A 13,160-nucleotide genomic window follows, 5' to 3' on the forward strand; every position below is an offset into this window, starting at 1 on the left:
TGCAACGATCCCATGCCCACAGCTCCCGCAACAAATCAAAGAGTAATTCCCTCTAAAGAGGATTTGGATTTTGCTCTCAAACTTTCTAATTCAAAAGTGAGAAGTGAGGGAATAATTCCCTTTTGGGATATATATTCACTTTTTAAAAAGTGGAATATCATATTAGGAAAATAACAGGCTCACTAAAATAACCCTTTCCAACCCAGACAAAATTGAGCAATTCCAATTAAATGATATTTAACTACGAAAAAGCTATCGAGAATTAAAATAATTAAATCAAATATAAAACTCCCTTAAACTATTAAATCATGATATATTTCAATATAATTTGTGCAACAATTGCGAACCTCTAAATGCACAGACACGTTCACTAGCCTAATCACATAATACAAATGAGTTTGGATTTATTAAATCACCAGAGGGTTTAATTAATCAATTAAATAGGATACGTTGACCATATAGGGACAACATTGGCTAGGTAAGAATAGTTGAATCACTAACTCCATGTGCCATTGTTCGGATATAAATCCTACATACTGAACAACATGGTCAAGTGCAATTGCATAATATAATATAGCTGAAGTGATAAATGCATTAAATCCCATTAAAAAACTATTTATTTAATCACATTAAAATCATCTATCTAAATCAATCACTACATCATAAAAGATCTCAAAGCAAGAATGAAGTAGAAACAAATCAAAGTATCTAGAATCCAATAAGTCCATCATATAATCATAAACAAAGTATATATCTAAATACAAAATATCCAAATATCATCATAAAGCATCATGTCACATCAATAAGTATCATCATGCAGATATGATCAAACTGAACAACATAACATCTAACATCTATGATACTACTAAATCAAAATAAAGTATCTGACCATTAGGTCATCTCAAATTTCCTTGAACATGAGTATCAAAGTATCTCTTGAAACCAAATTATTAGAAGGTGCAATATGCAAACATAAGAGGCACTACTACTAGCATGGTTTGAGGATCAAAGATTGGGTTATGCGCACATGGGATTATGTCCTACAATATGTCTAGATACTACAGTTAAGAGCCTGCACAAAAATACGATGATTGGATAGAGTTATGAAGATTTTGGTGAAGGCAGCTTTCAAAAATCATTTCTAGAAAGTGAGTACTATTGTTTTGATTCTCAAAGAGATGGAATTTGGTTGAGCAAACCAAGACAAAGGTTGAAGACATGTTAGAGATGCTTTGGTTCAGATAGAATAATTTGGAGATCATCAAGTGAAAAGTTATGAAGACTTTGAGCTGATAGTTGTGTGTAATCTTAGTTAAAGTGCACAATTGTAATGTAATGTATATTGTAATATCTTAAGATGGTCCTATGTTATTATTGTGAATTGGAGAAGCCTCAAGGCTGACTCAATAACTTGTTTTAGGACTTGGTATAATGGAAAGATTATTTCCTTGTGGTAGAATGTGAATATAAGTTATAAGCGATCATGTTTTTGTAATATCTATTGTATGAGATTGGTATGCAAATTTGTGAACATTAGAGCAGAGATTGGTATAGTTGTGGCACAATGAGCTTACAAGGAATTGTATTTGGTAAGACAAGTTGTTGGTTGGACAGTTATTGTTCTACATTGTATTATTTAGAAGGAATAGTACAAAGGCTATTTGGATAGTGGGTTCAGTGGTCTTGCTTTCAACTCCTAACAGGGTTGGGACAAATCCTAATAAGGTTGGAATCTCCTAACAAGGATCCAAAGTCTCCTTATAGGGACTCATATGTATTGATTGTATTTCATTGACTCCTAATGAGGTATATCCTCTAATAAAGAAATTTTACATTAGTACATCATTTTGTGGGTACCATCCCTACTAGGGTTTTCCCTTTGATTAAGGATTTCCCTAGTCAACTAATATGGTTTTGTTGTGCATGGTTATCTTTTTATTGTTGTTGCATCTATTATTTATATGTTTCAAAGTTAATAATGATATTGAGAGCTATTTTAATTGCTAAATTTTTACATTCAAATTATTCTCTAAATTAAAGAAATACCATGCAATCTATCAATATTCATGTTTGATTATTATGAAATTATCATATATTAATCTTTTGATTGTCAAATTTAAAATGATAGATGATTTTTTTTTTAACATTGTCACACCATTACATTCCATTTATTGCAATCATTGTAAAAGTCTCTTGATATTAATTAATATAAACATATTTCAAACATAAACCAAATCAAATACAAAAAAGAATTGCCAATCATCAATATGGTATCATATTTAAAATTTTCCCTAAGATAAACAAAATGTCACACACATGCAATTTTGACCATTACAAATATATAAACATTTTAGACGTGGTATAAATTGTATACATGATTAAATGTTTAGTTTATGAGTACCTTAAAAAATAGTCTTAAATTTTTCATATTTTTGAAAGTGATTGTTTAATAATAATTTTCTACAATTATCATGAGCATGTAAATTTGATAATTACAATTGTATATATTTCAAGTTCATTGACAAATTGTTCACCCAATGACATATATAGTGTATAAAATGTCTTAAAAGGATGTTATAAATTTTCCTTTTCCAAAAGTAATAGTAAATTCCCATGAACAAATGAATGTGAAGGTCTTCCAAAATCAAACCAAGTTTATTAGAAAAATTCATATTGCAATTATTTTAATAGATAAATCTAAATATGTTGAATTGTGTGTGCACACAAAACCAATATCCTATTTTTTTCAATATTTATATTGTATTACATGTCAATGCTCATAGAAAGTGGTGTGTAAAGTATAATAATGCATAACAATACACAAGGCAAAATAAAATAAAATGACACTTCACATTTCATACAATTTATTACATCGATAAAATCTAAAAGACACCATCATTACAACAAGCAAGGTGGCTCAAGAAAAAGAATTACCAATCATAGGACAAAACCACCATGATAAACATATGAGAGAGTGTAAAAATATTTTTACAAAATCAACATCACACCCATCTCCATAATCAAACTATTGCAAAACCATTTAAGCTCCCTGCATTATGTAAATATAGAATTCTATTACCACATCCAAAAAGAAAAATTGAAGACTTTTCTTTTGAATTTATTGTAAGCAATCATCAATCTATTCAATTTGAAAAGGGTGTTTTACCTTGATAGTTCATTGCATAGATGATATTGACACTCTATATTTAAGTTTACTTAGGGTGTACATATGAGTCCCATGCATAAGATTAAGATGCATGTTAAAATCTTATACAACTATGTTCACCTTGGCCTTTATAAGAAATGGGTCCCTTTTCTAATCTTCATATATTGTAATCTATCATTTGGATCCTTTGATAGAGTAACATCATTTTCTCATAGTTGATATATCTTGTAGTTTTGCAGGAGTTCCTATATCTCAAATTATTAAAATCCTCAACCCAATATTACATGGTATAAAGCACTCTATACCAACTCTTACAATAAGGAGAGACTCATCTAAGTCCACACTAGCCCTAGGTACAAGATCAATTTAAAACTTCACACTCTCCTCCCCTTTTAACATGTGATCCTCACCAAATATTTTAATTTTCCTAACCAAGAAATGTGTTTCAATATACATCAACAATTAAAGAATAGACCATATCCGTAGATGAACATGATGTAGAAAGAAATGTGAATTGTCCCTTTGAAAATTTATGTGTGCTCTAATTCTTCTTCTTTGTAGTTCTTTAGATTCCTATTATGAAATTAAGTGTACATTGAATGCCTTTGGATGCATCATGACATTAAAACTAGATGAACAAATATGTGCTACCTTGAATAATAAAAAATGAAAAGTTTTCATTGCAACCCTAAATATTAAACCAAATTAATCTCAAGTAACACGCAAATAAATTTTTATATTAAAAATATTATTTGAAATTAAAAATAAATATGAATTCTAAGATAATAATAACATTTGATTAATAAATAAAACATGTATAAACAAATCTAAACAAAAACTTAGAGAAATCAATCAAATACAAATGAATAAAAAACAAATATGAACTAAATTGAACACTAAAAATGTCATTTATTGATAGATTTTTACATTCAAATCATTTTCTGAACTAAATAAATACCATGCAATCAATCAATCTTCATGTTTGATTACTTTGAAATTATCATACATTAATATTTTGATGTGTAAATGATTGTCAAATTTGAAATGAAAAATGACTTTTCTTTAACATTCTCACATGATTACATTCCATTTATTGCCATCATTGTAACAAGTCTCTTAATATTAATTGAAACAAATAGATTTCAATCTTAAACCAAATCAAATGCAAAAAGACATTAACAATCATCAATATGTTATCATATTTAAAACATTCCCTAAGATAAACAAAATGTCCCACACATGCAATTTTGACCATTATAACTATATACACATTTAGACAATTTTGACCATTACAAATATATACACATTTAGACTTGTTCATAAATTTTATACACGATTAAATGGTTAGTTTATGAGTGCCTTAAAAAATACTCTTATAATTTTAATCTTTTTGAAAGTGATTGTTTAATAATAATTCTCTACTTGAATATCATGAGATGTAAATTCTACTTTTACAATTGTATATATTTCAAGTTCATTCACAATTTGCTCACCTGATGACATATATAGCACGTATAAAATGTCTAAAAGGACATCTTAAATTTTTCTTTTGAAAGTAATAATAAATTCTTATGAACAAATAAATGTGAAGGTCTTCCAAAACCAAACGAGATTTATTAGAAAAGTTCATATTGCAATTATTTTAAAGCATAAATCTGAATATGTTGAATTGCATGTGCACACAAAACCAATATCTTATTTTTTCCAATATTTATATTGTACAACATGTTAATGCTCATAAAAGGTGATGTGTCAAGCACAATAATGCATAACAATACATAAGGAAAAATTTAATTAAATGGCATGTCACATCTCATACAATTTATTACATTGATAAATCTAAAAGACATCATCATTACAACAAGCAAGGTGGCTCAAGCAAAAGAATTACCAATTACACGACAAAACTACCATGATAAACTTTATCATATGAGAGAGTATAAATATGTTTACAAAATCAACATCAACCCATCTCCATAATCAAACTTTTGCAAAACCATTTAAGCTCCTTGCATAATGTATACATAGAAATTTATTACCACATTGAAGAAGAAAAATTTAAGACTTTTTCCTTTTGAATTTAATGTAAGCAATCATTAATATATTCAATTTTAGAAATTATAATAGGTGTTGAATCTTTTGTTCACTCTTGCATATTTCCTTTAGTGTAGTTACATGTGATTTTCTTCAACTACATATTAGTAGCTTTATTCTTTACAAATTTTGTTAGGTTCAATAAAAATAATTTATTAATTGAAGGTTGAAAATATAGAATAAAAAAGAATTACTATTTTTAAAACATTCCATATGGTAATTAAAATGTTATGAGCGTTCAAATTCTCTATGGTAATTGAAATGTTATGGACATACAAATTCTACCATTGCAAATATATATCTGGTCCGGTAAAAAAATTTACATCGCTTGAGATGTTGAGTTTAGGAGAATGTCCAAGAGCAAAGTTCTAATATTGATTTTCTGACATGCTGATTTTCTTTCTTTTCATATTTTAGACTATCATCCCCATGATGGATCATAGATTGTAATCCTAAACATTGATGATGATAAAAACTTATATAATTGATTTGGGAAACTATTTGATAGATTAAAATGGATTGCGGAAATCTGACATTGTTAGTTTTAATATTCGCAAAAAGGTTGGTTGACAATAAATCTGCACATTAAATAAGTGGAGCTCCAAAATTTGCAAAGAATTAACAAGTGTACAAATAATTATACTCTTTATAGTACAGAAAAATTATCATCATTACTCGGGGGCGACCGTGTCCGCGACCCCGGTCGAGATGCGGCGGCGGCCTGCGAGCAAAAAGCCAGCGCCGTCTCCAAACTAGCAACGATCTCCGTCATAGAAGGCCGATCTTTCCCTTCCAAATTGACGCAGTCCATCGCCGTATAACCCACAAAAGTAACCGCCTCGATCTCATAAGGCCGCGGCGGGGGCAAGCGATCGTCGAGAATAGAGGGCAGATCGTCGTTTACTATGTAAGGCAACGCAAAATCCACAACATTTCTGGGCCCTCCGCTGCCGTCATGCCGGTGAATCGCCTTCTTCCCCGTGAGGAGCTCCATGAGCACAACGCCGTAGCTGTAGACGTCGCTCTTCGTCGTCAGGTGCTGCATCTTGTAATACTCCGGGTCGATGTACCCCACGGTTCCGGCGGCCATGAGAGACAGATGGGACTCCTCGTCGAGGGGGCCGAGAAGGGAGAGCCCGAAGTCCGAGACCTTGGCGTTCCACGACCCGTCGAGGAGTATGTTGGACGATTTTATGTCGCGGTGAATGATCGGCGGCACGGCGTATGTGTGTAGGTACTCCAGTCCACGTGCCGCGTCGAGGGCGATCTTGATCCGCATCGCCCACGAATCCAACGGCGGGCTTATCACCTCGGCCTTGTGGAGGTGGTCGTGAAGAGACCCGTTAGACATGTACTCGTACACTAGGAGCCGTTCGTCTTCCTCCTCGCAGAAACCCACGAGTCCGACCAGATGCTTGTGGTGGAGGCGTGTCATGAAGGAGAGCTCCGAGTCGAAGGCGGATTCGTTCTCTTTGTCCTTCTTCGCGCTCCGGGCGTCGCCTCGCTTGATTGCGACCTTGCGCCCGTCGGAAAGGGTGCCCAGATAGACCGTGCCGAAACTGCCGGAACCCAGCTTGGAGTCGTCGGAGAAGTTTCCGGTAGCGAGGGAGAGGTCCGCGAGGGTGAATTCCTCCGCCTTGTCGCCGCGCTTCGACTGGCCGCTGCGCTGCCGTCGGACTTCGGCAGTCTTTGATGTGCCGCTCCGCTGGCGGCGCACTGGCCCGAAGGCGCCTCTGGCTGAGATTTGGCGCTTCGGTTGAGACGGGGAGGAGCTTTGCTGCTGCTGCTGCTGCTGTTGTTCTTGTTCTCTCTCTGCGTCGCAGACCCGCCCGCTGCATTGGCGAGCGAGGCGGAAGTATTTGTTGTAGATTAACCAGGTGATTGAAATGACCCCAACTAAGATTCCGATGGATCCCAACACCGCTAGGACAATTGCTGCCCGGGACATTTTCCTTACGGTCCGCGTCGAACTGGGCAGAAGGGCGGGCGCTGGAGAAGAAATTGGGGGCGGAGGAGGAGGAGGAGGAATTGGGGGAGAACAGGGGGTGCAAATGACCCGAGACGATCCCTTGCAGAGGACGTCCGAATTGGGAAAAATCCCACAGGAGCACGAGCTCGAATTTCTCGATTCGCATACGCCCGGGAGAGTGTTGTTCAGCGGGCCGATGAGAAACGAATCCCCAAATAATCCCCCGCCCCAACAGAGCACCGTCAGATTGCTCATCAAGATCCCGCACGCGAACCCGTCGATGCCCACGATCGCCTCGAAGGGGACGTCCTGCGGGTACCGAATCGAGCCCCAACAAACAAGTGTCCCGTTTCTGATCAGCTTGGCGCACACATAGTTTGCCCCGACCACCAGGGAATCGAATCCTCCCGTGCTCTGCACCACGCCGCTCAACGGCCCCCAACAGATGACATTCCCGTCGACTGCAATCCCGCAGAGGCTCGAATTTCCGGCGGAAATCGAACTCATTGCCCGAGTCTCGACCACTGGCGGATTTGCCCCCCAGCATTGGACTGTAGAATTCGATGCAACGATCCCACAGGCGAACTCAGACCCGACTGTAATTCCCGTGAAATTCACACTCCTAGACGGGGAATCCAGCCCCCTCCAGCAGAAAACATCCCCCCGGCCTTCATACAACCCGCAGGCATGCATTCCCCCCGCTGCAATCTCCATCACACGGCTTCCATTCGACAGCCTTTTCCTAAGTCGCGTTTCCGTGTCCCAACAAAAAACTCGGAGCCGATCCTCTGTTAACCCACAAACGCCGCCATTACCGCCGGAGATTCCCATAAAGCCCGCACCCAGAGAAAAAGCACTTCGCTGGGTCGAATTCCAACACATGATATTCCCATTTCCCCCGCTGGAAATCACGCAAACTGTGCTCACATTCCCCGCATAGCTTGCAGAAATCGTCGACATCGAGCTCCCCTGAGCATCTGCTCTGTGAGAACACATCACGGCACAGACCCACAACAATCCAGCCAAAAATTCCCATTTATTTCGTCCCCGCGACTCGAACCGACGACCAAAAGCCACGCTCATTGCAAGCAGCAGCCACATCCATCCCAATGCCAGTGCTCCGTTCAAACCGAATTCAGAATTAGCAAAAGTCGCGAGTTCGAATCCCCCTGCTTCCCACATTCAAAGCTCTGGAATCCGCTTTACACAAGACGCCGACTGAGAAGGCATTTATATGGCCAACTGCTTCTGACCAACTTCGACGAAACTATTTCCGCTCTCACTCAAGAATAAGAATATGGGGTTGTGGGAAAATGAGAAAAAGTCCCACACGGCCATTGTTGGACTTGATCTTTTTCGTGCCCAAACTCATGAAATAGGAGGTCAAATTTACTCGGTCTTTGCGTGAGAAGCGACCGACTATTGTTTTAATGACCAGAGAACAGGGAAACGTTTGTAATAGATGGATTTGGAGTGCGTTCAGAGAGTTGTTTAACGCGTGGGGTCGGACTACTTCCGGCTTCACTAACCCGGTAAATCTCTCAGTCAACTTCCTCTACACCTTCTAAGAATATAGTTTCGTCTGTCTTCTAGTTTCTTTCCAAGACCATTTCCACGTTATTCCATTCAATCCTTTTAATTAGAATTAATTCTTGATTGTATCAAGAGATTCAATTGATTAATCACATCCATGAGTGTGATGGTATATTTATCTCGAAACCATGATATAAGAGAGGAGGCTATGGTGTGGTGTTGGTTTTGACTAAATGAGTATCCTTTAATTTTGACTTCAAGTCAAAGAGATATCAACACAAGTTATGTTCATATACTAAATAGTTAAAAAAATCATAGATATTATAATTTTTCTAGAAATATTAATATTTGATCTTAGTTCAATTGATTGAACACAAGTAAGGAATGTGTTGATATTTTAAAAAATCAAATCACATGTCAAGACTCAACCCCAAAACATATCTTTGTAAGCAACAAAGCCACACTCATGGTGGCCTTACGAAACCAACGCCCCTCAATCTTTGACTCTCAATCAAAGAGATATCAACATAATCTATGCTCTTACGTTAAATAGAAGAACAAATCCATAGATAATTTAAAGATTTTTATAACTATTAATATTTGATCATGTTCAGTTAGACTAATTAGATGTGGTTTTCTTTGACTACCTATTAGTTAAATCATCTATCAAGACTCAAGTCGCAAAACTTAAAGCAACGAAACCACTGTAATGATGGACTTGATGAAACAAATGCCCCTCAATCTTTGACTCAATCTAAGAAATATCAACATAATCTATGCTCATATATTAAATTAAAAAACAAATTCATAGATAATTTAAAGTTTTTAAATAATTTTCATATGATCATATTTAAGTTTTTAGTTTAATTGATTAAACACAACTAATGGTGTGATGTTACCTTCTTTAATTAAATCATACATCAAGATTCAAACCCCCAAAAATATGTTATAAGGGAAGAGGCCACAAATGTGGAAGTTTTGACAATATAGATACCCATTAATTTTTGATTCTTAGTCAAAGAGATACCAACATAATATAGCCAATCATGTATTAAATAGAATAGTAATACAAATCCATGGATAGTATACAAATTAAAATAAATTTTGATAATATGTTAAATTATTAGAGTTTTAGTTTATATTGATAAATATTGGGTAATGAAGTTCCACTTTTGTGAAAGATAATGTTCACTTTAGTCCTACATCTATGGTTTTCATAGAAATCTAGAAAGCTATAGAATAAAAACTTTGGTGAAAGATAATGTTCAATTTAGTCCTACATCTATGGCTTTCATCAAAATCTAGAGAGCCATGGTATATTTATCTCAAAACCATGATATAAGAGAGGAGGCTATGGTGTGGTGTTGGTTTTGACTCAATGAGTATCCCTTAATTTTGACTTCAAGTCAAAGAGATATCAACAAAAGTTATGTTCGTATATTAAATAGTCAAAATAATTATAGATAGTATAATTTTTTTAATAAATATTAATATTTAATCTTAGTTTCAATAGATTTAACACAAGTAATGAGTGTGTTGATATATTTTTTAATTAAATCACATGTGAAGAGTCAACCCCAAAACATATGTTATAAGCAACAAAGCCATTGTAATGATGGACTTGATGAAACAAATACCCCTCAATCTTTGACTCTTAGTCAAAAAGATATCAACATAATCTATGCTTTTATATTAAATTGAAAAACAAATTCATAGATAATTAAAAGTTTTTTTATAATCAACATATGATCATATTTAAGTGTTTAATTTAATTGATTAAACACAAGTAATGAGTGTGATGGTACCTTCTTTAATTAAATCATCTATCAAGATTCAAACCCCCAAAAGTATGTTTATAAGGGAAGAGGCCACGACTGTGGAAGTTTTGACAAAATAGACACCCATTATTTTTTGACTCTTAGTCAAAGAGATACCAAAATATTCTAGACACTCTTGTATTAAATAGAATAGTAATACAAATCCATGGATACTATACAAATTGGAATAAATTTTGATAATGCATTAAATTATGAGAGTTTTAGTCTCTATTGATAAATATTGGATAATGAAGTTCCACTTTGTGAAAGATAATTTTCACTTTAGTCCTACATCTATGGCTTTGATCAAAATCTATAATGACCTTTTGTTTAGTCTTTGGTCCTTGCATTTCTTATTTTTTTAAAATATGTTGGCTTTGATGCTTTTGCTTTTACACACACACACACACACACATGTACATAGATCTCTCTCTTGTATTGTGTATATATTTACATTTACAAAATAAATTTTACACAATCAAATCCAAAGTCTAGTTGTATTGTGTATATATTTAATTAACGTCATGTAATTTTGATGCTTCATAAAGGATGTGTGATAGACTTCTAGATCAAAATGTCTACAACTTTTCCATCAAAATTATAGATCATGCTTCATGATCCATTGTAGAGTGAAACTGAAAGAAAATATATTCTCGTTCCTATCCCTCCGAGATTCTAGAATTATTTTCCCTTCATCTATTTAGTCCTCCTAGTCTTTCCTTTCCTCTTAGGTTCTAGAACCCATTTCCTTCATTTTATTTAGCCTCTTTAAGTTGTTGTTATTTTCTAATTAATTTATTTAATGATATATTGAAAGAAAATATAATTTGAATTTTTTTAAAAAAAATTTGCATGCCATCCTTCATATCTATCTATCTATCTATCTAATGTCTAAAGGCATTGTATAAAGGTAGCATGAGGTGGATTGTAACAATGTGAGTGAGTTGAGGGTGTTAACAAAACCTCTTATGTTTTGACTCGAATATAAAAAATATTTAGATGTCAAAATATCAAAATAAATTATTAACATAATAGTTTTTAAATGAATATAAAGATATTTAAAAGAAATAATTAACTATAACATAATCACAATGCATAGAATATTAGTAGACATTAAGAATTCTTATTTCAATTGAAAATATACTTTATAAATTTATATTTTAATGATTTTTTAAATCATAATAAGAAGTACAAATTTTAAATATAAAAAAATATTTTGAATAATTAGATTTTTAATAAATTAGAATAGAAAAAATACTATTATGAAAAGGAAAATGGGGATACAATAAAATTCAAATGTAAACGTGTATAACAAATATAATATAAACTAAAATAAAATAATTTTAGATAACTATATTTAAAATGTCTATACTAATTTACTGTTTGGATTAACAATGTAAATATAATTAATTATATTATATAGCTATATGGTGAAAAAAATCCAATCACTATCATACTATGATTAATTATGTCAATATTATCTTTTATATAATAAAATGTTATATCCTATTTTACATTGTCATGCATTGTAAATCCTAAGGATGATTTTTCTATCAAATCAGTTGATAATGGACCATTAAAGAAAGGCAACCCAAGAGTTTGTGGTAGAAAGTTTGGAATCCTCAAAGAAGTCTGAAAAATAAGTTTTTCTAGCGACAACAATGCATACTAAAATACTCAATCAAGACAATTTTATAAAACATAGATTCTAGCTATAATAGATGTGTGTAATGTAAACAAGAGGCAGAAACTATATTCTACGTCTTCATTGTAAATATGCCCAAGATTATTAAGAATGATTTTGCAAAAGCTTTAAACTCATTGGGTCAGAAGGCTACCCAATAATTGACTTCATAATTATTCAGTTAACATTAGAGTTTGATGCAAGGAATATTATTCCCTTGTATAGAATGAATTCCTCAACTATCTTACATTCATCATATAAGAGAGGAGGCTATGGTGTGGTGTTGGTTTTGACTAAATGAGTATCCCTCAATTTTGACTTGAAGTCAAAGAGATATCAACACAAGTTATGTTCGTATATTAAATAGTAAAAAAAATCATAGAGAATATAAATTTTTAATAAGTATTAATATTTGATCTTAGTTCAATTGATTGAACACAAGTAAGGAGTGTGTTGATACTTTTTTTAATTAAATCACATGTCAAGACTCAACCCCAAAACATATCTTGTAAGGAACAAAGCCACAGTCATGGTGGCCTTACGAAACCAATGCCCCTCAATCTTTGACTCTCAGTCAAAGAGATATCAACATAATCTATGCTCTTACGTTAAATAGAAGAACAAGTCCATAGATAATTTAAAGATCTTTAGAACTATTAATATTTGATCATATTTAGTTAGACTAATTAGATGTGGTTTTCTTTGATGCCTATTACTTAAATCATCTATCAAGACTCAAGTCTCAAAACTTATGCTATAAGAAATGAAGCCACTGTAACGATAGACTTGACAAAACAAATACCCCTCAATCTTTGACTCAGTCTATAAGAGATATCAACATAATATATACTCTTATATTAAATTGAAAAACAAATTCATAGATACTTTAAAGTTTTT

At 33.7% G+C, this 13,160-nt stretch overlaps 1 protein-coding gene across 1 annotated transcript; it reads right to left on the reverse strand.

Moving 5' to 3' along the window:
- Positions 1-5,839: 5,839 nt before the first annotated feature.
- Positions 5,840-8,613, reverse strand: LOC149568578 (putative serine/threonine-protein kinase-like protein CCR3). The gene has a single exon (XM_089821472.1). The coding sequence runs from the start codon at positions 8,409-8,411 to the stop codon at positions 5,907-5,909; it is 2,505 nt and encodes an 834-aa protein (XP_089677598.1). The 5' UTR covers positions 8,412-8,613; the 3' UTR covers positions 5,840-5,906.
- Positions 8,614-13,160: the final 4,547 nt, after the last annotated feature.

Source organism: Cupressus sempervirens, chromosome 3, assembly GCF_028749045.1.
Source record: "Cupressus sempervirens isolate cs-2001-9-10 chromosome 3, ASM2874904v1, whole genome shotgun sequence".
Taxonomy (NCBI): Eukaryota; Viridiplantae; Streptophyta; class Pinopsida; order Cupressales; family Cupressaceae; genus Cupressus; species Cupressus sempervirens.

Coding starts and splice junctions, on each gene's coding strand:
- LOC149568578 (XM_089821472.1), bottom strand. CDS start 8,411: ATGTGGGAAGCAGGGGGATTCGAACTCGCGACTTTTGCTAATTCTGAA.